Below are 27606 nucleotides of genomic sequence, written 5' to 3' on the forward strand. Positions count from 1 at the left end.
ATAGTTTGTTTTCATTAGTATAATTACAATACATTCTGGACAGTTACAAAATCCAGGGAATCACGTTTTCTCCATAAATTTCTATTGCAAACTTCAAACGATTGGGTGCCTTTCCATCACTTCTTCACATTTTTTCCTGTAATCTTTGTAAGGACATCCAGTACAGCAACCTGTTTTGTTTTGTTTCAGCAGCTTTTAGTTCTGCATCATTCACCAGGCTTGGATGTCCACCTTGAACACTGGTTTAGCTGCAAGACTGTCTCATGTCAGGCCAGTTCAATCGAGGACATTTCCAGCGGGACAGTTCAGAAAAGGTATGAATGCAAAATGATTTCTGGGTCACTTAAAGCGTTTAGTGCGTTTCTAAAGTCAAACCCCGCTCTAGATCGGAAGCAGTTCCAATGAAGTCAGTCAAGTATTTAAAATTTCAATTTAGGGGGAGAATTTGGCTTTGCATAAACTGATAGCGTTGTTCAAAGAAAGCAGTTTTCTCAAGCAAAAAACACCACTCTTATTACGAGCCACCCGGCATTCTCAAACACAAGAAACATTCTCCTGTTAAAATGTAAAAACGTCAGCTACTGAACCCAAAAACATTTTTAACCCACTTTCGATTGAGTACATTGTACTCAGCCGCTTCAGAACACCTTTGCATCAGCAGGTGCGGTTACGTACAAGTTACGTGACCTTGTAGGTGCGTTTGCTCCTTCCTCAGAAATCAGCGCAGCAAAGTTCTGGTCCAGAGAAGCGCACATCCCACAGCCCCGGACAACAATACGGCTCTGACCATAGGAGCGCACTGCGAACTAGCAAAGCATTTAAATAATAGTTGGCAAAAGTGCTGAAAGGCACGTAGTCCTTAGCAGTATCTCCCTGTTCCGCTTATGGTGCCCATTGAAGAATCAGTGTTGGGACCTAGCTTGAAATAAAAAAATAGCAGGAAAACGGAAGCCTCTCAGGAAAAAAAAAGGCAACAAAACACTAGGTTGCCTTTTCTTTGTTGAGCTTTAAGATTTTACTAGTGCATGTTTTCCTCTACCCTTACAGTGAAAATTAAGGAAGCTATGGATGCATGTTGGCCATACGTATGAACTTACTACTACTGGAATACCAAACAGCAGAGCTGCTGTAAACTGTTGCAAGTACTAAAAGCAATGCATATAATGATCTGTACAGCATTTGCAAATATTTCCTTTGAAAAGAGATCAGTGTAGTTCTTAGTCTTCTCAGCATTGCTTAGAAACGCTAAAAACTACGACAGCGAACTGCTACTCTACACCAGATCAATATACCCCAACAGATATTTAGGAATATATGCCATTATATTTAAAAATACCAAATTCCTCTAAGCTGGTAAACCTAGAAGATTTTACATAGAGATAAAATATTAAAAATTCTTATTTCAACTCCACACACTTGACATCTGAATAGGAGTGATGCAATCATACTATTTATTCCATCAGTGAGACAAAATGTTGTATGGAACTAAATTTCTGAGATTTTAAATAGAAAGTAATTTAACTCATATATACACAGTGTTCTTTCCACAGATATTTACATGGCAAATATGTTAGAGGAGAACCACTATGACTAAGTCTCTACAAGTATAGCATCCTTTCTGAGCTATTCTCTCTGCTGAAAGAATTCACAGAAGCTTTGAAGTAAAATCTAGACAATTAAAGTTACCTATATTTCACAGTAGGTAAAGAAGCCATTAAATGATATTTCAGCATAAGGTTTCTGGAAACAGCTACACAGTAGAGTTTTACATCCACCCCTCTTCTCCAGCATTCATGGTGAAACTAAATCTCTTCTTAATTTACAAGAGAGATAAGGGCATATGTAAAGATGCATGTCTATAATTGTAGTTCATCCTCCTCGATAGAGGCTGGTCAGCCGTTCTAGTTCTTTGCAGTTGTCCATGGCCATGGAGTCTGCTTTCTTTCGGAGACGGTCATCTCGATATACTCTTGCTGCATAAATTAACTCTGTCTCTTTAATGAACAAAAGAGAAAAAAGATTTTTCAGGTTAGAAACGCGATACTCCGCACATGATACATTCCTGCTCAAAGCCGTCCAAAACACCTCAGGTTTAATCCTCACCCTTTTTTCCTTCTGCCTATTCTAACTACCCACAGACAGCACCTAAACAGCGCTGCTACAGCTTCCACGTGCTGGATCTTCACTCTTTTTGAGGAGCAAAAGTGGTTACAGCTTTCCAGCACCCTCATATTTCATACAGCAGTATCTGATTTAAAAAAACCCACCAACCAAACAAAAAAACTTCTGCCAGACCTCATTAAACAATACGAACATAGGCTGCGCTCAGTGATCGTGCATGTTATTGACAGCTCCAGCGTCTTGTTTGTGCCCAAAAATCCATTCTGAATGTTAAGCCCATTACCTCAACTCATGCTGCCTCAGCCTGCCGCTGCTCAGAAGCATTAATAAAAGAGCCCTCTGTATTATACTGGAGCTCAACAGCCTGACGTTGCTGAACATTTTAATTCTATAAAATATTTTTCAGCCCTTCAACTCAAAATGGATTAGCAAGGCATTCTTAAATGTCAATCAACGCTGGAAAGATTTTAACTGTCAAGGAGATCAAACGCACAACAGGTATTTTGAATCCTTAAACCCACAAAATCAGCTGTTTCTATAAATAGAGAAAATCTATTAGGGCCCACTTTCTCAAAATCAATTTGGGTAGTTTTCACAACCTGATAAATTGCAAATAGCAAACAACATGACAGTCACCACCTTCAGGTTATTTTTCTCCTTTATACCGGGGTCACATATTTCTCTAGTCATCACATTTTTCCCACTAAACATGTACATATGGAATCGTGGGCCTCTTTGCGTTGTCCACGACTCTGATCAGGCTTAAAAAAGTAGTCATGTCAAGAATAAATGCTGAAAAATGGGAAGGGTGTTCTTTCTCCTCTTTTCGTCCCCAGGTAGAAATTACATATCAACTAAAAATTTTCAAAGATATTTACACAGTAAATATATTACAGGAGACATAAACATAACATGCCAGTAAATCTAAGTGTAATGACTAGGTCAAATAAAGCAAAATATCCTTCCAGATCTACACTCTGCTGAAAAAATGTATAAAGAATATGTGCTTTTTTTATTGTGCTGGATTATACTTTGTCTTTCATTTTTTGTTAACAACCACAATCATTTTTGTAAACTCTTTTATTATAAGATTACTAATGATTCATCTAGTAACCACTTGTAGCTGAAAAATTAGGTATTGATTTCATTAACAGAAAAAATAAATATTCAAACATTTCAAGATGATCAAAGAACAACCTAGCTGGAAAAATACAAGTTTTTGTATATTTGCTTATGAATTATACCCAAAAATTCTTTGATGCTTTCCCCTATTTGAAAAATCTGTGAAAAATTGTCCTGATCAAATCTAGTACTCTTGGCAATAATCTCAAAGTTGTCCCCCAATGTACTGGTGTTTCTCTTGCGTACATGTGACCCATCAGCACAGGTTTCTGCCCACAGTTCTTTCCTGATGCTATTCAGCACTCTTACGCTTTCACACTGAATTTTAGGCTGCTGAAAGAAAATAGCTTCTTGTATAATATTAAATTAAACAGATGGTAAACTAAAAAAAAAACCAAACCACACAAACCAACCTGTTTCTGAGGTCTGATTTAGCCAAAGTACCAAGCCCAGGGAGAAAAACTATTCAGCATTGGCAAAAGATTAAGCACTGATTTACAGCTTATGAAGTTTTACAGGACATGCTGTGGAAAAGCAGTATTTGTATGTGGTCCAAGGCAGATTAGTTTTTTTCTTCTCCAGAAACACCTATGTAAGCTTTTTATTTATTTATCTACATAAAAGCACCTAGAGAAATGAGGTATTGCCATGATAAAATAATGTAGAAGAGATTAGAATTCCTAGCTTTCATCCTTAACATAGAGCAATTTCTTTCTCATTAGCGATTCACTGTAGTGTTTCATTTTCTGAGAAGCGGGTTAAAATTGCTGATGATTTGCAGATGGTTTTTAGGTCACTGAGTAAAACACAGAAATTAAGTGACACTGGGGACACTTTTAGAAGTGAGAAACAGTAGGGAACCTTACACTTGCTTTCTTATTCGGATATTTGAATAATACAAGCACTTCATTCTTTCCTGAATGAAGAACGCATGCTTTCATGAAATTACACATATTACCAAACTTACTTTGTTGCCTCTCCTTCCAACAATTATTACGAATGTTGGACACATAATCCTCTTCCACACTCTTTTCCACTTTCTGTAGTGAGGCTCCTTTGTATTCATTTCTAAAGTCCTTGTTGACATAATAAACGACATGCAAGTTTTCCGTCTGCATTTTTATGGTCTGCCCTGTACTTCTGCAAAAAAGGAGGGAGGGGGGAGAGAGCGACTAAATATATATATATCTATTTTTTTTACACCACAAATACACTTTTAAAAAATATTGCTATTCCAGAAGAACAGCACATCACTGAATTTGCCATTTTGAGACAAGTAATGAAATGAATTGCTGTATAATCTGACAGAGAATAGAATTACTGCATTTACCCAAACATTAAACTACTGCTGCTTAAACCTTCGATCTTGCAAAAAACCAAAACAAAACAAAACAAAACAACCACCAAAAAACCAAACCAACACTTTAGTAAGGCATTTGACTTGTTTCATACCTCTTCAGTTAAACATAAGCTTTGGTAATAGAAAATTACGTTCAAACTCAACAGAAAGAAAAAGAGGTCACTATTCTGTAGCAACCCAGTACTGGCATCTCCATTCTAAAGCATTTTCTGCCAGCCCTGACAAATCCGTTTCCCTGCTGGCATTCTGTGGATTGAATATCAAAGATTGTGCGCACACACTTTGGCAGAGAAGTGTTTATAAGCATCGTAATTGCTTAGTTGCAGAAGGGAAAAACATGACGCTCTGGAAATAAAGAGCTCTGAAAAATAAGAGAGGAGAAAATAAACCTTTCTGTTGTGGGCCTGAGAGCTCTGCAAGGAACTAAGGCCCTTTAAAGCAGTTGTGGCGAGTTGGTTAAGTCTACTTGCATGCTTGATTAAAGTTATTTATTTCTCTCAAGGAAAAAAGGTTTATATATCCTACTGTATAAACCAGGTAAGTTTCACTAGTAAAATTCTTTGCTGGAAAATGAAGATAAACTGTTTTACCATCACCTGGAAAGAAGCAAAGAACAGACAATTTCCCCAGCCCTCATCTAGTTCAAAACTTAAATAAGGATGAGAAAGTTGCTTTCAAATACTTCACTTGCTACAAGCACAGATGACTCCTAAAAGAATAACGAGCCTTAGCAGGTTTGAGGATTTTATTAAATATGCTGGAGGTGCAAACACCTTTACGTTGCACGGACCCACTGCCTTGTATTAGGAGACCTCCCAAACTCCAGGTATGGCTGACCTCTTTTCTCCACGATATTCTCACAGCACACTCTTAGTACATAGCTTTGAAGTTTTGTTATGCTTCATTTCTGCTTCATCTATACCTTTGCTCCCTTCCCTCACTGTGGGAAATCAAGCACCAACTAATGGAAGTCTCTCTAAAACGCTTCTAAGTGGGAGAGGGTGAATCCAATATCCTGCCTTCTGTTTGAAGCTGATATAATTGAGCATTACTTACGATCTTGGGTATAAGGCGTACGGGGGGTTAGATACCATCAATTGGCTCAACAAGGAGACGAGGATCAACACAATAATAGGCATCAGCTGAATGAACATAGAGAAGCCTCCCTAAGGAACAAAATAGATTCAGGTATTTCATAAAGAGCATCAGTAAACAGGTAAATTTGACAAGATTTAATGCTTAGCATGACTTTCTGCTTTAAGTGTCAAAGGCTGCTAGGAAAAGTAAACCCACGAAGCTGCAAACATTGTGATGTTAACTTTGCAATGCATACACAATATTCATAGAGCGCTCATACTGCAGGAGTTGACAGGTTGGGATGTACCACAATCAAACTAATAGCTGGATTCAGTTACATTGTACGCCATGATTTGGCCTCATCTATGCAGTGATATGTAGTTATGCACAACTAGATATAATTCATATATATGAATACTGAGCCTTAAGTACAATTCTTTCCTCAGCCCAAATAATTTTAAAATGCAGACAAGGATTAGTGACAAGAATTAGTTGTCTATTTAGGCTAATACTACCAGTCACTAGTAAGCTAGTGATATACAACAATAGATTTACAAAACCAGGCTATTACAGTTTCAAATTTGCATGTCTATTTACCATCAGTAAGACCTGCCAAAGTTTAAAAATATGTAAATGGCAAGTACAAATCCTCCTCTACAGCATAGAACTCCTGTACAATCACATCACTGAAAGCGACTACCAGCAAATTTCACAATCCACAGTTTAAAGTCAATGGTGCTTAAACATACATCACCCCTCTCTTCCTCCCGCTCATGCCCACTCTGATGGTGCTGATTAGGGTGACTGTAGCCAGCACGACTGTTAGAAAATGAATGTACACTACCTAAGGAAAGAAATATCCGCATTTAAGTAATGTAAAAAAATATATTTAGAGGCCACTACAGAAGCAACAACAAAGCATTTAATGTTACCGCACAATGACACATAAAGTAACTCAACTTTAAGATATCTTACAATTTCAAAGTTGTTTAAAAGAAATATTTAAGCTCCAAGACAACTGGTTTGTTATTTCATCTACCATACAATCACCACAGTAACCTCAAAGAACTGAGTTCACATTTTGGGGATTTAGCAACACTTGGGGCAAAATAAACTGTGATGCAGCCTGAAGAGTTGGGGTCCGAGGCAGGCTGGAGTAATTTTACTGTTTTATGATGTCACGAACTCTGATGTCGCTCTGTGCAGTCTCACTGTATCCCGATGATTATACCAATACCTGTTGGAAAGGCCCCTCCAAAAAACATGTTGAATAGATCCTCTGGAGTGATATCTGCCTCACAACCTCTGTGGAAGTTGAATCTACCGTTGCTTGGGTGACTGCAGGTCTGCTCTTCGCTGCCTGTCAGGTCATACTGCTTTCGTTTTTCTGGGTTACTCAACACAGCATACGCATGTCCGATCTCTGGAGCAAGGAATAAAAGACAACTCCCATAAATGAACGGTAAGAGCTATCCCAGTATGAAAACTGCAATTTCAAAGTCAAGAATAGGCAGCAAATTGTGTCCTTTACTTGCTCTAAGCCTAGCTTAAAAACATCGTAAGACTCGGTAGGTTTTCTCTGGTTTCATTAAGTGGTGACTTCAAATACATCAGCTTTATTGTCTACAAGAGCGTGAACAATCTTCACTCAGTCAGTTCTTCATTAAACCCGTCCTGCTTTCCTTTCTTCTCTCTCCTCCAGGCCTTTCCAACAAAAAGCTTCTGCAGCAGCCAACACAAGGCACAGGGATCGTGTTTTTCAGTGTCGAAAAGACATCAGTCATCAAAACTTTGTGAAAGGTGCAACACTATAAAGCTCAGCACGGGCAAATAAGATGTTTTCAACATTATTCAATCTAAGAAAAAACGTCAAGTCTTAGCTTTGTGCCTTTTAAGATGCCCTTAGAAATAATCACTAGCAATTCCTTTAAGTGGAGAAGAAAACCCAAAGAGAGAAAGCCTGGTAATTGGCACTGAGAACATGACGTACACTACTGACACCAAATATTGCTAAAAAAACCTCTGTTACTGAACAGAATTAAGGACAAAATAGGAAAGCACAAGGATAAAATTGGTAGTAAAAATTTAGATTTTTCCCAACAATTCAGAATTTAGAGAGACATAAATCAGGTGAATGCACATAAAGTGAAGACATCATACTGGTATGGTATGGTATGGTCAGCAATCTTCTTTAACTATTTGCTTTGGATTATTTGATGCCAATTCACAACAGATTTGATTCAAATATAATTTTCTTTAAATAAAGCACATAGAGAATGAAAAAATCCACAACTCCCCCAAAGTTTCAAATGAAAGATTTTTTATGAAGTTGGTCAAAGAGATTCCAAGTGATTAACAGCAATTATATTTGCACAAACTTTTAAATCTAAAATATAACCTCTGGGAGACTACTTAATACAACAGAAGAGTCCAAGGTAGCTTGAGATCTAAGTAAGTACCTTGCCCAACATCAAACTCAATTCTGTCTTCTAATGTGACCTTTCCTTAAAATAAAACACTGTTATGAAATACTACTATGAACCTCCTTTTCTCAGGTGGATGTTAGAAACTCATAAGACACCTTTAAAGGCAAACTAAATCATAAAATACAAAAAAAAAATAATTTCAAGGCAAGAAAAATGCTAGAGTTCATTAAATAATTTTTAGCCAACAAGATTCCCCTAAAATTTTTTCTGTTCATTTACTCATCTAGCTAAGAACCAGAAAGTGAAATTAAGCTGAAGAAATCAAACTTGTACAAAGTGCTAGTGCTAAATAAAACATTAAATAATAAGAAATTGATTTCTTACATTTTAAAGATGATTTAAAATGTTATTAACAAAGAAGAATTATTCAGAGTGCTGGAGATAATTTTGTAAGAATAATATCTTTTTTAGATAAACCCATCACATAGCTGTATTAAAACAATCATTAGCAATCAACTTTCCTGCTGTGTTCTATCTACTTTTCATCTGGAATTATTAATATATTATTACAATTACCCCTTAAAATCTGTATCAGAAGACTTGCTCAGGACTTTTTTTTTTCCACTCCCCCAATTTAAGAGTTTTATCTGATTGATTTTTTCAAATGTCTGCACGTAAACCTTGCACAGGGAAAAAAAAATGCACCATAATCAGATTGTTTATTTATGCATGAACATTTCTTTATTTATGCATGATCATTTCTTGCAGATTCACATCTTAATTCTGTATCTGAGATAAAGGGGCAGTTTTCTTTAAAAAGCTTTTCCTAAACAATTTTCCTTGTGCAGGGCTAAGCTGAGCAGCCTCAAATCAGGTCAAATCAGATTGTAAATTTTACCTAAGAAATGGTCAAAGGCAACTATTAATAAGGCCATATTTGAAACCAAGTGGTTTTGTATGGAAAAAGTATTAAAGCTACACACATACACGGAATTATAAGGAAAAGGTAACATAGCGTGGCACATGATTTAGTAAAAACTGCATTCTGCTATCAAGTATTACTCTGTTTTTTCCAAGCTCAAGTATAGTAAGGATTCGAGATAGTAAGTTTCAATTGGCTACATTAAGTCAACAACAGTAAAAAAGTGCAATTGGGTTTCACAGATCAAGCTCCCTGTACCTGAAAATTACAGTCAATCCTCTGAAACCGAACCCTACCGCAAAACTCCACATTATTTATCTATACTTCTAGGTATATGTTAAGATAATAAAGGTCAAATATTTTCTTGGATAAAAATGTCAGTTTAATATTAGTTACAAAGCACCACATTAACATTTTCGTAAAAAGACAAGTGATCAATGCAGATGAAATTCTTTTAATCTGACAAAGTTTAATCATAAATTTTAAGTAAAAATAGTACTTTACTTTTAAAAGCCTCTGTTGCTCCAGGTGCATGGTTTTTGTCTGGGTGGAATTTCAAAGCAAGTTTTCTATAGGCCTTCTTTAGGTCTTCTTCACCTGCATCCTTTGACACCCCAAGGACTTCGTAAAAATTTTTACATTTCTTTATACTGCAAAAGAAAATGAAGCAAAATATTGTAAACAAGAAGATGTAAAAGTAGCATGTTAGAACACAGCTGCAGATGAGGTAATACATTGCACTGATGCAATGCGTTACATCTCTTGCTTTCAATACAAAATATATTGAAATTGCACTCTAGAAACAAAGAATGCAATTTTTCATAATAAACTCGTTATTAAGCACAATAAACTACTGTAGTCAAAATTACTTACTATATACATTTATTTTATTTCTTCCACAGTGGAACTACTACAGTTGCAATAAAAGGTTTCAGTTTATGATTACTGTAGCGTTTCCTCATTCCCAATTATATGAATATTGCTGTTAATAATACATAAAATGAAGACTCCAAATTTACTTCACAGAGCAAATGCACCTTGGTATGCATGATACAAACCAAACAATACCTGCCTTTCTGGAAACAAAAGTCGTACCACCACTCAAACATTCACTTTTTAGGGAAATAAGGCAGGTGAGAACACCTCTGCTGCTCGGCGCACCCCTGGATCTTAACAAACCTTCTGTCAGCATTTCTATAAATTCAGAGAAACAATAACAGCTCCAGCAATTAGAGTCACCTCATCTCATATGATCAATGTAGCATTTTTTAAAACTCTGAAAAGTCAGAAATGTTCTTCCTCTAGTCAGTCTCAACCAGACAGGAAAAGCAAAATCTGGAAATGAGGTAAAAGTTGGGTAAGTTTTTCGATACTCAGAAGAGAGAAAGAGCAGTTACAGGGGCAGAAGGAACATTAATTTTATGTGTGCAGGAAGAGCTGACCAAACCAATAAATACACCTTAAAATCCCACCAAGTTACTTGGGTAAAAATTCAGAAACTTAGAAAAATAAGGCCGAATCACGAACTTGCATTGCAGAAATGAGGTGCACTGACATTGGGTGCATCCCAAAAGAAAAGGGCTGGTCTCAGCAAGAAACAGAATTATATCCATAAATACTTTAAAAGCTTCATGTGAATCTCTTCACATGGCTGTAACTGTGTCCACGTTCTCTGAAATGCACAGATTTCTACGTAAATATGGGTTTAATGTTACAAAGACTATATACGGGGCAGCCAAGTGGAAAAAATAAAAAGGGGTAAGCGAGCCTTTGGCATTTTCATGAAAGAAGAATGGGTACCCTATAATTAGGGGAATGCTAACATGAAAAATACAACCACACCATCGCCTGTGGTCCTTCGCAGTTCACAGACTGATCAAATCCACTTTCGTTTGAGGGATCCCTTTTCCTGTGCTCAAATAACACAAGCTTTTATGGAAGTCTCGGTGCAATGCCGAATTGAATGTATGCAGGCAGCTGCCAACGCAAACATCCTGTGAAATAAATATAGCTCATTATATTGAAGTAACATTTAATAAGCTCCAGTTAGGAAACTGATAGAGCGAATTAAAAAGAACACAGTGAATCCATCATCAAGACAGAACGGAAAGAAAATACATTAAATATACTCTGAATACTGGAAAATTTTGTTTGTTAATTTGTACAATAAGAAAAAAATTTTGATAGTGTACAAACTCCTTCATCCTTACCCTCAAAGACTGGATTAGTTATGAACTGTATCAAGAACAGATAGCTTTATTTAAAAGCGTAACAGTATCAAACTAAGCTTTTATTTCAAGAAATTGCTATCTCAGCAGCCAATCTAAGTTCATTGTCAATAATTCAGTATCTGAATTATCTGTTTGTGGACCAGACTCTTCAGAACTTTAGCTGATATAAAATTAGGTAGGGAGTCATCCATGTTTAGCAAAGTTGTTATTTTGTTAGCATTAAAATCGTAGTGTTAAACGTTTGTTCAAGTGTTTTTAAGCACTGTGCAGCCTCAACAAGTTTTTTCCCCAACAGCATATGGTCATTTTTCATGGAAGTAACAAACATGAAAAAAAAAGAAAGTTTACTTCTTTGCAGACCTGATATGCATTTATTCACGACTCTAGGATGCGGAATGGAAGAAAAAAAAATTTAAAAAGGGAAGAAAAAAGAACCACCCAAGAAATGCCAATCTGTTCTTCTAACTCTCAAAAACTCACCCCCGAATTTTTTCCCATTCACAGCCAGTGAAAATCCCCCGCTGGGAAACCCTCATGGGAAAAGCAGGAATGGTGGGTATCAGCCAGAAGACACCCAAGTCAGCACATGACCCACCAGCTGCCGACACCATGCTCTGCTCAGAGCCAGCGCATCAAACCAGAGCCGCGTCCTGATGAGGGCGTGCAGAGAGAAACCTGCCTGGTGGGCACACGGCACCTGCCCTCCCGAGGGATGAACGTCACCACCCGCCACACAACAGCTGTCCTGGACCTGGGCCACAAATGAGCTCTTGTTATTTCATAGAATCATTTCGGTTGGAAGAGACCCTCAGGATCATCGAGTCCAATCATAACCCAACCGAGCTCCAGCTCCAGCACTAAACCATGTCCCCCGTCTAAACGCCTTTTAAACCCCTCCGGGGATGGTGACTCCACCACTGCCCTGGGCAGCCTGTTCCAATGCCCGACAGCCCTTTCTGGGAAGAATTTTTACCTAATATCCAATCTAAACTTTCCCTGGTGCAACTTGGGGCTGTTTCCTCTTGTCCCATCACTTGTCACTCGGGAGAAGAGCCCAAGCCCCTCCGTGCTCCCACCTCCTTTCAGGCAGTTGCAGACAGCGACAAGCTCTCCCCTCAGCTCCTGTTCTCCAGGCTGAACAGCCCCAGCTCCCTCAGCTGCTCCTCATCAGACATATGTCAAGAAACAAGTGTTCAGCCAAGGCATAACACATTTCTACTTAAGTCTTTGCTAGCAATTGCTTTGTTAAACAAAATATTCTACAAATACACAAGCACCTCTATTCCAACATCGCTGATTTCGTACAAAGGTAGGATTCAATATTTCAAACCCCCCTCATACCCTGACCTGCTGCCCCAGGCTGAACGGCCGGTCTCAAACACAGCAGCCTCTGTGAATTTGTGACAGCCACCCCTGACTTCTACTCTCCCTCGCGTGTTCTTGTCAGGATGGGCACGCTCAGGGCTCGCTGCCTGCAGACCTGTAACCGATCCTCCAGATCATTTACGCTGCCCTCCTTTCTTCTGCACAGGATCGACGCTGAGACACACAACGCCTGCTCGGTGTTCAGCCTGTTGGCGTCTTCAGATCCCAACCCAAAGCTCAGCAGCAAACGTCAGCTGCAGGTTCTCTGCCCGATAGCCTGAGGAGCGCTGCTGCATGTGATTCATGGTGAACCACGCGGAATACACATATACATACAGCAATTCTGCAGAGGTTAGCAGGACTTTGGGTTAGGCAGATCAAACATCAAATATAAAATGTATTAAATGATTGTACAAATGCACAGGGGCCGTAAACCATACCCAAGCCTGGAATTCTCAGCAATGACCTTGCGCTGTGAAGCCCTTGCTACACCCTGCCATTAGACAACAGTTTTATACCATCGCTTTGTCCCTTGAAGGCAAAAAGCATCTGGACTGTAAGTAGCTAGCGTCTAGTTAATGTGAAGCTTCCTGCAGGGAGGGTGTTAGTGACTTCTGCCAGGAAGGCCCTTTCTGAGCACAGTTCGGGGCAATCATTACCAGGTAACGGCTCGGTTTGTCCCTCTCAGCAAAATCCACAGGAGTTTTCCATCAAAACTTGTACTGCAGCAGCTTTGCACTGGGGATGACAGGACAAGCAAAGATTATTAGAAGGTGCTTCCCAATTAATAAAATTATCAGAGTTTGTGGTGCGCTCCTGGGAGACAAAACTTTAAAACATCGCAAAGTCAACCTGATAAGTCTGTTTATAGTAGGACAAACTGTACGGGATCACCAGGGCAACCCACCAGATTCTCGGGTCATACATGTGCTGTGCAGTCACCAGGCTCCTCAAACACTGTTGGACCACACAGTCCACCCACCAGAGCCTGATGTGACCCATCCCCTCTCCCCCTTAAAGAGATGGGGATCACGGGCTTAAGTCCTCTTCCCCCAAAACTGCCACTGTCCCGATGAGAAATTTCTCTCCAGCTGCTGGAGCTGTTGGAAGCCGTGGCCAACCTCTGATCCTTGTCCCTCAGCAGAAGCAGGGCTTTTTGGACATAGACCTCACCCTTGTCTCTAGTAGACTAACATCTGACAATCCTCACTCTGCCAGAATCCCTATGGAGGTTTGTTACAGGAGGGCAGATGAACAGAACAAACCATCCCCTTCCCACGGGTCTTCTCTTCCAGGCCACACAGCACCAGCCTGCAGCGGCTGGGAAACATTAAGAGTAAAACCAGCGGAGGTTTTGGAAAAGACCGATCACCGATGTAACTTATGGCTTTTAACTGCGTCTGAAAACCTTGTCCTGTGCATCCTCAGTATGAAGAACTTTCTGAAAGCTGCATTTCATGTTGTTGTTTGGTTGGATTTGCTGCACTCAAGGCACTGCAGTCCCTTGTGCCCATTTTCGTGCATATATAAACTCCAAATAGCTGTTTCTTTTTAAAATTGCAATTTACATACCAGTTGCTTATGGACTGGATTGATTTTTTTTTTTCCAGGCTTATTCGAAGTTTCCTGTTTTCACTGTTAATTTGTTTGGGGTTTGTTTTGTTTGGTTTGGTTTGGGGTTTTTTTGTGAATTGCTTTTCTTGTGGTTTTAATTCCTGGTTGGATCACTTCTGTATCCGAAATACTATGAAATTATTTCTGTTTTCAGCTAATTTCTGTTCTTGCTGAATTATTAGTCCCTTGCCAGCACCTAGACACCGTCCTTCTGCTGAACAGATTTGCTGGCTGTTCTAGGAGGCCACACTGCTGGATGTTCCTGAAATAACATCTGGCTGGAGAACAGACTTCTCGAACAGCACGAGGGCCAGCGATGGCCTACATTCATCCACAGCCTGTTGACAGAGCTAACTCGTCATGACTCGCAAAGCTCCGCTCTCGCAGCTGACAAGCCACCCGCAGCAGAACTGGTCGGTCAGCTCCAAACTGCAGCAACAGCCGGTTCCCCCTGACCCTGGGTCCCCTCCGCGCCCCGCCAGCTGAAGGCAGGGGAAGCTCTTCACGTCCTGAAGCGTCTGCTCTCACCTGGCTGCCACCACTAGTTCTCCTGTGGCTACAAAATGACGTGACCCTGCTGCTGTGCTGCTCGTTTCACTTTTCAAATCATAGAATCATTTCGGTTGGAAGAGACCCTCAGGATCATCGAGTCCAATCATAACCTAACAGAACTCCAGCACTAAACCATGTCCCTGAGAACCTCGTCTAAACGCCTTTTAAACTCCTCCGGGGATGGTGACGCCACCACTGCCCTGGGCAGCCTGTTCCAATGCCCGACAACCCTTTACATGAAGAATTTTTTCCTCATATCCAATCTAAACCTCCCCTGGCGCAACTTGGGGCCGTTTCCTCTTGTCCCATCACTTGTCACTCGGGAGAAGAGCCCAAGCCCCTCCGTGCTCCCACCTCCTTCCAGGCAGTTGCAGACAGCGACAAGCTCTCCCCTCAGCTCCTGTTCTCCAGGCTGAACAGCCCCAGCTCCCTCAGCCGCTCCTCATCACACTTGTGCTCCAGCCCCTCACCAGCTCCGCTCCCTCCTCTGCCCTCTCTCCAGCACCTCAATGTCCTTCTCGTGATGAGGGGCCCAAAACTGACCCCGGGATTCAAGGTTTGGCCTCACCAGCGCTGAGTACAGTGGCACAATCGCTTCTCTAGCCCTGCTGGCCACACTATTCCTGATACAAGCCAGGAAATCTGCAATTCAGATTAGGTCAGCATCACCACCTTTCATCAGGCTAGCAAAACCTATCAGCGATGCTTGCATTTCTGGATCAGATACCTGCACCTACCCGTAATCATTAAGTTTTGAGTACAACTACGTATTCCAAAGGGCCTTCCAACAGCTCTGTCTACCTGCACAGGGATGGCCCAAAAGACAAATACTTTGACCGCAACCTCCAAAGGTTTGTGATGGGAGCCGCGAATATTTCTCCAAATTGTAATTTGAACTGAGCAGCAATGTGAACGTTAGCGACAAAGAGCTGAGCAGGAGGAACCTGCGCTGACTTCTGATTCCAGAGTTGAGCAGAAAAACACAGTAAAATGCGCACCAATTTCTACGTAGGCTCAAGTTTCCAATGATGCCAGAGGGCCCGATGCAAATGGCATCTTGCAGGTGAATTGGGAAATGTCACAGTTTGGATCACCTAAGTGTGGTCTGCAAAAAGTGCTCTACATTGGGAAGAGGTTACAGTATTGTTGAAGAACTCAAGCTGGTACCAGCACACCCACAGTTTCTGAAAGAAATGCACCAGAAATGTCAGGTCTCTGTTTTACTGAAAGATTCAATAACACAATAGGGTGCTTGGTGTGGTACCTTGCTCTAGGGTGTACCTGGTCAGTTTGTTTCTCCTGTGTGTATTACATGAAATATTCAAGGCTATGTTTACATCGGCACACTTAAGCTTTTGTTTTTGCTATAAGAAGTGTAGATTAAAGACAGGAGCTTTCTGACTAAGTCCACTGTATCTTCTGTGCCACTTTTCCATGACACGCTCTATGACTGCGATTTCCACCTTAACTTTCTCAAGCATTCAACTGAATATTTCAACAATTCACAGCAGTTCTATCAGCCTAATTAAAGGCATGTCCCGATTTCTTTGCCCTTTTTTTTCCCCTCTGTTTTAGCACATGTTGATTGCTCTTCTTATTCCACTTCCAGTTATTTATCTTCTTGACACAGAGTTAAAAAAGTAATGATATATCTTCTTTTGCTGAATTTGCAGAAGTCTCAGCAGAAGGCCTGGAAAAATTAAAGCAACTGACATTCCTTCTAGCGTGATACATGAAATGTGTAGAGGCAAATTTTTTGTTTACTCCATGAATTCAAATCAAGCTGCAGCTTATTCTTGACCACTACTGGATGACATTTAATCCTGCATTGCAAGGTTGCTACAGACCTCATGCCTCTATTGGTTTGGTTCTAGCTCAGAGGCCCAAACACAAAATTCCATTCTTGTGCTCTCTTCCTCGGGGCAGGCCCTGGCAGGGCAGGAAAAGCAGTATTTCACCACAGTGTTCACAAGACAGCAATCCAAATCCAGCCTGCTACTCATGATGGTGGTTATCTTTCAGATATCAAAAAGGTTATATAGAATTTATGCTATGCCTTAGTTACTAAAGAGAGACACCAGACACCACATGAATTTTAAAATCATTTAAAGGGAGTCTGTGTAAAGTGTACAACCTATATCCCCCAAACTATTTTGTTTAATCATGTAGTAAACAGCAGAGAATACAGCCTTGACAGCATAAAAAGAAATGGGAAAGTTTAATACAAAGCAGGTAACTGATCCTTTTTTTTAAAAAAAAATTTCATGCCAGTCCACGAAACCTTTCCAAAGGGTTTGCACACTTGGTAAGAGAAGGCAGATATGACAAACAGAATTTGTTTGAAATTAAGAACTCTTTGATAACTATAATACTGATCAGCACTTCTTCACTTGTTTTAAGTGAACTAGAAGAAAAAAAAAAGTTTAAATTTTCTTTCTTATACAAATGCTTCATTTATCTCAGCAAGAAAATGCCAATAACCTACATCAAACAGCGAAGGAATTGCTTTAAAGCAAAGATCACAGAATCCCCAAAGCGAATTCACCCTTTTTTGTCGTGCATATGATTCTCGTGCACTTATCTTAAGCTGACATTGCTCAAACAGCATTCGATTGCCTACAGACTTCTAGGGCACTTGCTCTGAAGAGACATAAGTCTACCGTGGGTCCCGACATATATTTCTGCTGGTCTCCTGTCAATATCTGTGATACACAGGTCACCTGAAGCGTTAAGGCAACTTGATCCAGCCCTTGGTGAAAAGATAAGCATCATTAAGAAAAGGATGTATGCACTACAGGTGGTATTTTCAAAGCATTTCAATTCAAAAGTAACAAAGTGTTTCTTGATATCTCAAGCTTCAAAGTGCCACACTGAAATAGCGCTGGTTCCCACAAAGAACAGAGCATCACCCAGCACTTACGCAATTGGTGGAAAGATACCGCATCTCGCACTTCTCCCTGTCGAGCAACTTGTTTGCAAGCTCATGTAATGCTCTACAGAAGTGCTATGGTAGCTTGCTAGTGATCGCTGTCCCCTGTGTACATGGAAAAAATAAAAACAGCACAGAGGTGTTGTTTGTACTCAGACCTACCCACATTACTAGAGTAACCTCGATGAAAATTAATGCGGTTAAATTAGTTGTTGCTCCAAGCGTGTCTTCACTATGCTTCTTAAATCTGTGGTCAGAAGCAAATTCAAGACAGCTGGACAACTCCAGGAACACCCCTGAGAGATCCAAGCCAGAGACCTCCGAGTCAGCCCTCCCGTCCGACCGCTCACTAGAGCTTATAAAAAAAGGGTCGGAAATGGCATGTGTAGTTAGATCAGGAATGTGTTCTCTCAGTCTATATTCAATTACTAATATAGAACCAAAAACTCCTAGAGGGAGGAATACTTGAGGATAACGACCGCCTTTCAAATCATAAGCATACAAAGCAACTTAGTCTGACAGAGCCAAATTCATTGTAAGACTCAGAAATTATTAAAAGCCGTCACTTTTGCTGCCTTGCTACCTAAAAATTTCTTCCCTTATAGGAAAAAACCCCATCTATTTAAAACCACCTCTTTTCACGCGGTATTTCTTTAACCAATTCAAAGGCCTCAAAACCATTCCGCTGTGGTATGGCAGAAGCATATGGTGGTGACAAGCTCTGCTCTCTGAAGAACTCCCTCCCCAGAGGGTGTGTTTCATTTAATTGGGAAAGCCTGGGGCCTGACTGAAGCAGTAACACATGCAGCCCATCATGTTTCCAACTACAAAGTTCATTCTCACTGTGGTTTAAACATGAACTTTCCCTCGGCTATCATCACTGAACATGTAATATTTTTCCATTAAGTTTTAGCTCACTGTTTGCATTGTATTTAATCCTATTCTCCTTGGCAAGGTGCACGTGCTTTTAATTCCTAACCACAAATTTTCTAAGTAGTGTGTTGATGTCACTAACTGACATCATGACAAACTTTCCAAAAGTTCCGACAAGAACTGGGCACTTGTTCTGTTGATTACTGCACATCTAACCCAAAATTCAGCCTCTCTCCAAAGGTTTATAAACTGCTGTACTAAAGGACTGCAGCATCACTCAAGCTAAGGTCAAGATATTAACAGCTGGTTTTCTAAATGGTACGTAAATTACAAACAAATAAGCAATTGTAATAGCTTGCAGAACAATCCATATTTGCAAAAACTTGGGTACTTTTTAAAAACTCAAATTTTATATTCACAAAGCGGATTGTTGAAATAGGCACTAAGAAGCAATGTTGCATCAAGATTATCCTTAATACGCAACTTTCATGAATACCCCTAATTCTGGTTCTGATCTCAACAAACTGGATTAATTTAGTGAATTCCTTCAAGGAAGCAACACCCCATACCAGGAAGCATACCATGGAGAAAAGTTGGCTCTGCAACGTCATTTTACTCATGAGAAAAGTAGGCAACATGACTTTCTGGTCGAAGAAAAACAACAACAAAAAAGAACCTGCAGGGAGCCTGAGGTGAAAGCAGCTCGGAATGGCAAGTCACAGGTGAGTGAACACTGGCAGTAACACAGCCTGCCTCGTAGCAGCTTTCTGGGAATGCTTTGCATGTCTTAATTCGATCTAAGCCTCATTTTACAGAGGACTTCTTTCTGGATATTTTGTCTCACACGACCATGCACACGCACACATTTTGTGTTCACTTTAACAGCTAATATTTCAAGGTGGCAAAAAAAAGTACACGCTTATTCAGGTTTTACTTCAGATGTATCACAAAGTGCAATACCATTAATTAAGCAGAGATGATGGTAAATGAAAAGCTCTATTAAACAGCAACACGGAAAGGATAACCATGTCAGAGATGCTGCTGTCTACCTGCCTGAATGCAGAGCTGCTGTATCAACAAAGAAAAGCTGCTTTTTCCTCACTGTTAGCACAGATCAACAGATTACTCAAGTTCAGGAAAGGATCCCAAGATAATATGAACAGTAACGAATATTTCACACAAAAGAACCCACACACAATTTTCTGTTTGGCACAACAGTTCACCCAACCTACACAACCGAGGCGATGAGGATCTCTTGATTTCACTTCTTTGAGCCTCCTTATTTGGGCTAGGTTTATCTGAAAATACAGGCAGGTTTTGAGGTGTGCAGTTTTAAAGCGGCTGTATTCATATTTCTTTAGCAGAAATCAGGGCACATACCAAACAATATTTTTCTCACTCCTACAGCCCAAAAGTCTGAAATGATAACATAAGAGTTACTTGCCTCAAAAGGACATTTTTTATCGATCTTTGTTTCTTTTCGCACATCCTCTTTTCCTAATATTGCCCCCATCTTAATACTATCATGCTGCACAAAGTCCAGACAGAGTTTATCACACAACTTAGACTATGTGCTTCAGTGCTTCTCAGATACCTGTATGTCTAGAATGAAATAATTTTAACATTGATCTAAGACCAGCCTGTACAGCAAGATTAGCTTGAAAATAACTTCAGGAGTAAGCATGTAAACTCAGATATCGCAAATACAAAAATATTTCAGAAAAGAAACACTGTCCCGCAGGTTGTACTACAGAATTTTCACCACTTCTTCTATTTAAAACGAGATCTACTTAATAACTATTTTGAGTACTTTATTTTTAAACCATTGAGGTTACTTTATATAAAGCTGAGTATCCTCGTTCTAGCAGAAGGCGACAGAGTCTCATACTGTGCTTAAACACAGCAAAACTCTCCTCTTCCTTGCAGTCACAGTTCAGTACAAGTAAGCCCTCTCAGCTAACCTTGAATTTTCCATTGCTTCTTTAGTTGCTAGAGCTGAAAGCATAAGCACACGATACACCGAATGAAAAGCAGTGACGTATTTAAGCAAGTCCATACCTGAATACTCCTTCCATTTGGTCTTTGGTGTAGCCTTTTCCACTTTCACCTGCAGCAGATGCATTGCTCTCCTTCGTGCTATTGGGCTTACTTTGATCATTGCTACTGGCTGGTTTTCGGCAGTAAGCGCCTCCCCCAGCAGTACTTCCATTCTTCATAATAGCTTCCAACAAAACTATAAAACAACAGTATATCATAGTATCATTATAGGCATTAGCGATTAAGTCGGGGCTCACAAGTATCTTAAATGGGAGCACCACACTGTAAAAGACTATCTGCTACATTCTCCTTCCCTGTCGATCACCACTTTGTAACGCAAATGTTTCTGAAGCCAGCCTAGCAACTCCTTTTCGTGGCAAAACTATGGAAAAATGTTTCAAAATTAGTGGCTGGACTCCCCTCCATCTCTGCCAACGTAATTTAATACTGGAGAGAATCTGTCCAGGTCCTTCATTTCTACATAATTTTTAGAGGCATTGAATCCATTCTTTGGGGTGAAAACATCAGAATACCCGAATAAGCAACTGTAAATAGAGAAGAGGAACTAAACTAACACTCTAAAGAACCTGCACATTATTCCATACGGAGACTAAGCACTTTTCGGTTGCTACAGTACATCGCTATTTGTAACCTGAGTCATTAGTGGACACAAACTGATGCTCTACACTCCTGCCAGGCAACACCAGTTGAAATTCAAACTACTGTTAAATGCCACGGGTAAGTCAGGACCAGCCAACTACACCCAACTCTTCAGACCTGGATATTGAAAACCAGCCCGCATTTGCTAGATCTTGAAAGCCTCTTTCCTTCCATGTTCCAACAAATCTCAAATTTAGCAGTTGTAATACATCATCGAACACTCATTTGTATTTTTCTTTGTGGGTATAGGCCTGTATTTTGGGGTATGTGTCTTACTGATAAGTAAGAAACAGTACCATTCTAACTTAAGAGACTGCACACGAAGCATAATGTGGATCAAAGATTATTAAATAGTCTATCCTTCCTGAAGGGAGAATCCTTTGGAGCAGGGTGGCAAACTACACAGGCCAAAATTGCTTCATAAACAACTGAGAGTTACTATCTGCATAAAAAATGCCTGAATAAGAATTCCCAAAGAAAAACGTCCCACTCGCTGTGAAAGCATGTTACGGTTTACTGTGAAAAAACCACATTTTATTCTAGAAGCTAGTGAGATGCAGCCTGAAAGTCTTTCTCCTAAATCTAATCTAAAAATTCCTCCTCTGACTAGCGTGGTCTCCCTCGGAGCAGCGGAAAACTGGGATCCTACACATGGTAGCTCGTATCTCACAGAAGCACAGGAAAGAAAAGAAAGCGGAGCTTTGTTTAAGAGGAGAAGATCCGCTTCCCTGAGATGCGCTTCTTAAAACCCTCCAGTATTTGCTTTTACTGATTAATTCACTTATTACCCGCTGGCCACAGCAGTCTGAAGTACTGCAGATGAAAAGCTACACTCGGCGTGAACAAGTCATGAGATTTCAGTGCCGGTCCTGTGCTCGCGCCTGCCTCAGCAAGATTCCCCAATTGATCAGATCAGGCTTTTTACTGCAGAAACAAACAAAAGGCTAACATTTATTCACTGGGATGTACACAGAGGGGATGTTTTCACCACAAATAAAGCTCTTGAAAACAGGAGAGCTTCTAGCTGCACTATGGATTACAGCTGAAGCACATCCAAATATTTGCAACAGTTTATTCTGATATTATCCGTCATGGCATTTAAAGTTCTGAGGTAAATGAAGTAATAACTCCAACAAGGTGACCGCGCTTGCAGGCTAAGAACCGATCAAGAACAGAGATATGAACAGACAGTGCCCTCAGAATGAAGCATTTTCAGTCTGAATGTGCTCCAGACAAGTGATAACAGAAACCAAAATTATTCTTTTTCTGTTCTGTGACATTAGATATTTAATAACAGTACCATGTGGGATCCTATCAAACGTGTGACTCCGACTTACCCTCTAGAAATAATGCTTACTTGATGGCTTTGCAAACCCTGCTCTAGAAATTCCACATCCCTGCACTAACGCTTCTGCAAAATCAGTAGTAGCAATAATGGCAGAAACACAGGTACAGGCAACAACTCACATTTTTAACACCCAGTGTCTCGTTCACAGCAAGCTTAGCTGGTAAGTCTTTTAATGAATTGGTTTGGCTGCACTATACTGTTAAATTACTACTTCCTAAGCACATTCTGAGACCTCCTGTCCCTGTAACGGAGCTGCACTGCTGAGAAGACAGGACAGGACACTTGCGAAAAAAAAAAAAAAATTAAAATCCATAAGTGTTAACTTCTTAAGATAGCAGGACACAGCACATACAAATGTGCTATCGTTCTACATTGAAAAATAAAACCATACAAAGGCCCAGGCGCCGCTGTTTTCTTCAAATAAAAGATATAGTTCAGATATTCAGAAAGAACTCTGACTCCTCCGTGAACTGCTGGTGCTAAAACCAGCTGTTAGAACTGCAGCACTAACAGTGTACTAACAAAAACTTTAACTGTATGTGCTATTTTAAAATACCTAGATATACAGGAACCAAAGACTTATTTTGTTAGCAGGTTAAGACAATTAATCTTATCTCCAAATGTGTCCAAAGGCTCTCTTGTGTTACCTGCTGATGAATGAAAGATCCTTGCAGTGCATTTGATTCCATTATGCATTGAACATGACCCCGCTTTCACTAATGGAAGAACTGCAGAATTCAGAATTCACACTGACACGACACCCTAAAAACTAAGCTCACGTACTCCTGAAAAGCTTGGTTTTTGCAGCCATAATCAGAAATAACGCAAGAAATTCTTAAGAAGCACTGAAAAATAAAGCTGTCCTTAACATCATTTCCTGCCTTCAACGCCAGAAAGAACAGCACCTAAGTTTGAAACTGAGATGTTGTCCTTTGTTATCTTTAAATCCACCCTTAAAAATCCTTTCCAGACAAGCGATTAGTTTCCATTCAGTTGCAAGATGAATCATTAGGAAAAATCATAATCAAACAATATTTTGAACAGCTGAATTGTAATTCTAGCAAAGAATGACGTCAGCATGAACGCTGCTGCTATGAAGTCATTAGCTAAGTATCATCAAATAAGCACCGACCTCACATTTCACACTAGTAAAGCCTTAAAATAGCACTGCTGCAGTCAGCGTATTTCAGGCAGAAGCTTTGTTTAGCAAAACTAAACTTCACCGATGACTGAACTAGCCCTGAATGCACTTTAAATGCGAATATCGCCAACACCAAACCACACAAAGTATTGTGTTCGAGACAATAGCTAAAACCTGCTCACAATCCGCTATAACATCAGGAGGAAGAAGCTCCCATCAGTAACAGACTGAGCACTACCGTTCTCATCGCTTTTATCACTGATAGAACATCATTTGTGAAACGGTGGGCAATTGTTCCCAAAATGATAACAAAGATACAACCTATGAAGCATCCCTGACTTCAGTGACAAATTGGTATGAACTACCTTCTAATCCGTACCCTGAAGAGACAAATAAGCGAGCACAGTGACAACCAGGGCTGCACCACATTGTCCTACCGCCATATAAACCAAACACATTATGGCTGTAAAATAAGAATTTGTGTCAGAACTAAGAGATCTCACAAAACCTTAACTGTTTCCTTCTCTTGGGTATGTGCTATGACACATTTTAAATTATCTAATGAATTACTGTTGTGGGGGTTTGTTTTGTTTTTTTTCAAGTTTACCCCCCACTTTTTATCTAAAAGACTACAATGACATGGTGAAGCAGTAATTTCATTTGTTCTTCAGTGTAAAATTCCAGTTCTAATTTATTGCACGCCTTACAGTTCCTGTCCTGGAAACAGGACATTCTGTGTCCTTGCAGCTTACTACACTTTTAATGGGGCTATTTAAGTGGCTCAAACTTAAAAAAAATTGGGGGAAAAAAAAAAAATCAATGAGTTGGTGTTGTGTTGGGAGGAAATGGATGAATTAAAAAAGAATTACCAGCCTCCACAGCTGGAAAACTGAAGTATGGAAACATTACAAGTTACCTGAGTCTCCTAATTTCTAAGTACCTAGTTCAAATCAGGCCTAGGGCCTGATTTTTTTTCAGTGGTATTAGGGCATCTGTAATTCTCATTAGCTTCAGATGGAGCTTTAACTGCCCACCAGTTCCACAAATCAGGCCCTTGTTTCAAGCTGAATACCTGAAAAATGAAGCACAAACAATTAGCCGTCACTGACAGAAACCAGGCAAAGTGACTTATTTAACATCACAGACAAATTCTGTGAAGCATTTAGTTTCAGTACACAATTCCCCAGATTACAGCCCACAACCACAAGACCACCGTTTTTTTTCACGGTATCTGTACCTCATTTGTGACATACTTTGCTAATTTCCACAGCGAATAAAACAAGTGTCCTACAGACAATAGCCTAATTAGCCATCTATTTCTTGCACTGAATTCTTTACAACGGTGGTTATGTAGTAGCAGTCCTACTTAAAAAGAAAAGAAAAAAACCAAAACAACACACAAAAACACACACTCAAAACATAAATCAGATGGAGACTTTTTTTCTGAGAGCTACTATACCTCTTATCCTCGAGGTGTAAGACTGTAATGAGTTATGTGAAGCAGACAAAACTATTCACTCTCTTTGGTGGAAGAAGCTGAATTTAAACCCTCAGCTTTCCTGCCTATTGACCAACACAGCTTCCAAAAAGCTGAAAGTATTTTCATTCGTGTCATCTTCTTAAGCCAGAGAAATTTAGAGGAATATGGCAAATTTCTGCTTGTTTTTATTTCAGAAAGGCATGCAGCGTGGCAAGAAAATAAACAGTGCCACATTCTTGATCCAAAGCAGTGGTTATCTTCTAGGTGATTTACCTGCAACATCCATCCTGTCTTGCAGGAGGAAAAACCAAAACCACCCAAAAAACTATAAAGAAAAGCACTGATGAGACCTTCGCTTATTGTTTGCGTACAAAAAGTAGTCGGGAAATAAGAGAGGGCAGAAAACGCTCACCGAATCGGCTCACCTGACTTAAAGGCTTCACTACAGAATAAAATAGAGCAGAGAGCACTTCCAGTCAGGATTTCACCCCAAAGTCATGTTCCAGAAATGGTAAACGCTGAGGCCTTTAAGTCAGCACAGAGCACTGAAGTCTCTCCTTTCTGTGGCACAGACAGCGTGAGCGAGAACCAGAGGAACACAAGTCACTGATGCGTCCAAAGGTATTTTGAGATGCCTTGTGACACAGACTCCACAACAGGTAACAGCTCCGCATACACTGAAACCTTACTATTGTTTCTTTAAAAGAAGTCACCTGTAAGCACCTTTTGTATAAAGATGCTAATTATTTTTCAAGTCTTAATACAGAAGTGTCCGCAGAGCCGATTAAGTCCTAAGGGAGCCACCAATCCCATTTTCTCCAGGCAACTTAAACCTGTGTGCGATTCTTACGCAGCTACTGTACAACGAAACGGGAAATGAAGCCGAGAAAACCCAAACCACAAGAAAGTTAGAGGATGAAGGTGCTGCCCAGTTTGAAGCAGCTCTTATCGCAAGCTGTGAGCGAGAGGTAGTTCAGAGGGACAGAAAAGGAGCCGACCCAGCATGGCGTGTCCTGCTGGTAATCGGGTCTAAGCCTAGTCTGTAAGGCTACGCTTATAGCGATGCTAAAGGGGAGGAATTGAGGCGAGGAGCTGGGCTGGCCCCTGTGGTAAGGCAGGACGCAACCCCAGCCCCACCCCTCCCCACAGTGACACCGAGCTCCCCCTGCCCTGCTCGCTCCTCCCGGGCCTCTTTTCCCCGCCGGGAACCGCGGCCCGGCCCAGGGGCAGCGCGGAGGACGCGCCGCCGGCTCCCCCGGGGCTCAGCGCCCCAGCCCGCGGGGCCGCGCCGGGGAACGGCCGCGCCGGGGACACCCCGCCCCGCCCGCGGCTGCCGGGGCGCAGCGGCCAAGCGGCAAGGGGAGGGGGCGGCCGCGGGGTGCGGGAGGGGGCCGGGCTTCACCTCGGGCCGTGTCGGTGGGGTAGAGCTTCTGGGCCTTGCCGAGGAAGCGCAGGGCACGGTCGCGGTTCCCGGCCTCCAGCGCCTCCCGCGCGATGCCGATGCACTTCTCGGCCTCGTCCCGGTTCCCCTCCATGGGCTTCTCCTTCCGCCGCCGCCGCCCGCCGCAGCGCAGGGAGAAGGGGCCTGACGCCAGAGCGGAGCCGGGCGGGGCGGGGAGCGGCGAGGAGCGGGCAGGAGGGCGGGCGGGGGCTCCGCTCACTCCGCAGGGCTCATCCCGCCCCGCGCCGCCGGTACCGCAGCCCCGGCAGCCAGCCCGGCCCGCCGCCTGCTTCCGGGGCACCGCCGCGCATGCGCCGCCGCCCGGGCCCGCGGGCGCCGCGCCCGCGCCGGGGCTCCGGCGGCTGCCCCGGAAAGGGGCCGTGCCGGGCTCGTCCCAGCCGGGAGCCGCCGCCCGGCAGCAGCCGCGGGGGGCCGGTGCGGTGGAAAGGTACCAGGCGAGCGGGCGCCGCCGTGTGCGAGCGCCGCCCGGCCTCCCTGCAGCCCGGGCGCAACGGGGAGAAGCCCACGCGGTGTCATTTACGACTGCGCTTCGAGGTGTTTGTTCGCGCCTTTTAACCGCTCACTGCAATTAGCGACATCAGTTGCATCGTGCGAAGAAGGCGTTGCTGGGAGGAAGGCACGCAGGTGCTGCCCCAGTGGAGTTAATAGGGGTCTAACCAACACCTCTGATCGAGGTTCCCTGTGTCCATCCCCCCTTTTCTAGGAGGTCAGTAAATTCTTTTCCTAATATGATGATTCTTTACCTAACGTCTTTGCAAAATACTTATTAGATTCTACCTTCTGTCTTAGCTGATGTTTCTTCCAGTTGCTATAAGTATCTCCAGTACTCTGGCAACACCACAAGAAATACCTCATCATTATACAGACCAGTATCCCAAAAACTAAT

General features: G+C 41.4%; 1 protein-coding gene across 4 annotated transcripts; it reads right to left on the bottom strand.

Annotated features, from left to right (window-relative positions):
• Positions 1-26970, bottom strand: DNAJB14 (DnaJ heat shock protein family (Hsp40) member B14). 4 transcript variants are annotated; one of them, XM_065634499.1, is made up of 9 exons: positions 26661-26750; positions 20651-20825; positions 13284-13362; positions 9533-9678; positions 6918-7103; positions 6430-6524; positions 5660-5769; positions 4211-4383; positions 1-1994 (listed from the first exon to the last, which is right to left on the bottom strand). In XM_065634499.1, exons 2-9 carry the CDS (start codon positions 20799-20801, stop codon positions 1870-1872), a joined length of 1065 nt encoding a protein of 354 aa, XP_065490571.1. In that variant the 5' UTR covers positions 20802-20825; positions 26661-26750; the 3' UTR covers positions 1-1869. The 4 variants fall into 4 exon arrangements, with proteins under 4 accessions (XP_065490571.1, XP_065490572.1, XP_065490570.1 ...); XM_065634500.1 differs by lacking the exon at positions 20651-20825 and having other exon boundaries at positions 26661-26970; XM_065634498.1 differs by lacking the exon at positions 13284-13362 and having other exon boundaries at positions 26661-26970.
• Positions 26971-27606: the final 636 nt, after the last annotated feature.

This window comes from Caloenas nicobarica, chromosome 4, assembly GCF_036013445.1.
Source record: "Caloenas nicobarica isolate bCalNic1 chromosome 4, bCalNic1.hap1, whole genome shotgun sequence".
Classification (NCBI taxonomy): Eukaryota; Metazoa; Chordata; class Aves; order Columbiformes; family Columbidae; genus Caloenas; species Caloenas nicobarica.

Excerpts from the sequence above, each read along its gene's own strand:
- DNAJB14 (XM_065634498.1), bottom strand. The coding sequence starts at position 26,793 with ATGGAGGGGAACCGGGACGAGGCCGAGAAGTGCATCGGCATCGCGCGG. Across the intron at positions 20,826-26,660 it reads CCCCACCGACACGGCCCGAG|TTTTGTTGGAAGCTATTATG; the intron begins GTGAAGCCCGGC and ends GTTGTTTTATAG. Across the intron at positions 4,384-5,659 it reads TACGCCTTATACCCAAGATC|AAGTACAGGGCAGACCATAA; the intron begins GTAAGTAATGCT and ends CCTTTTTTGCAG.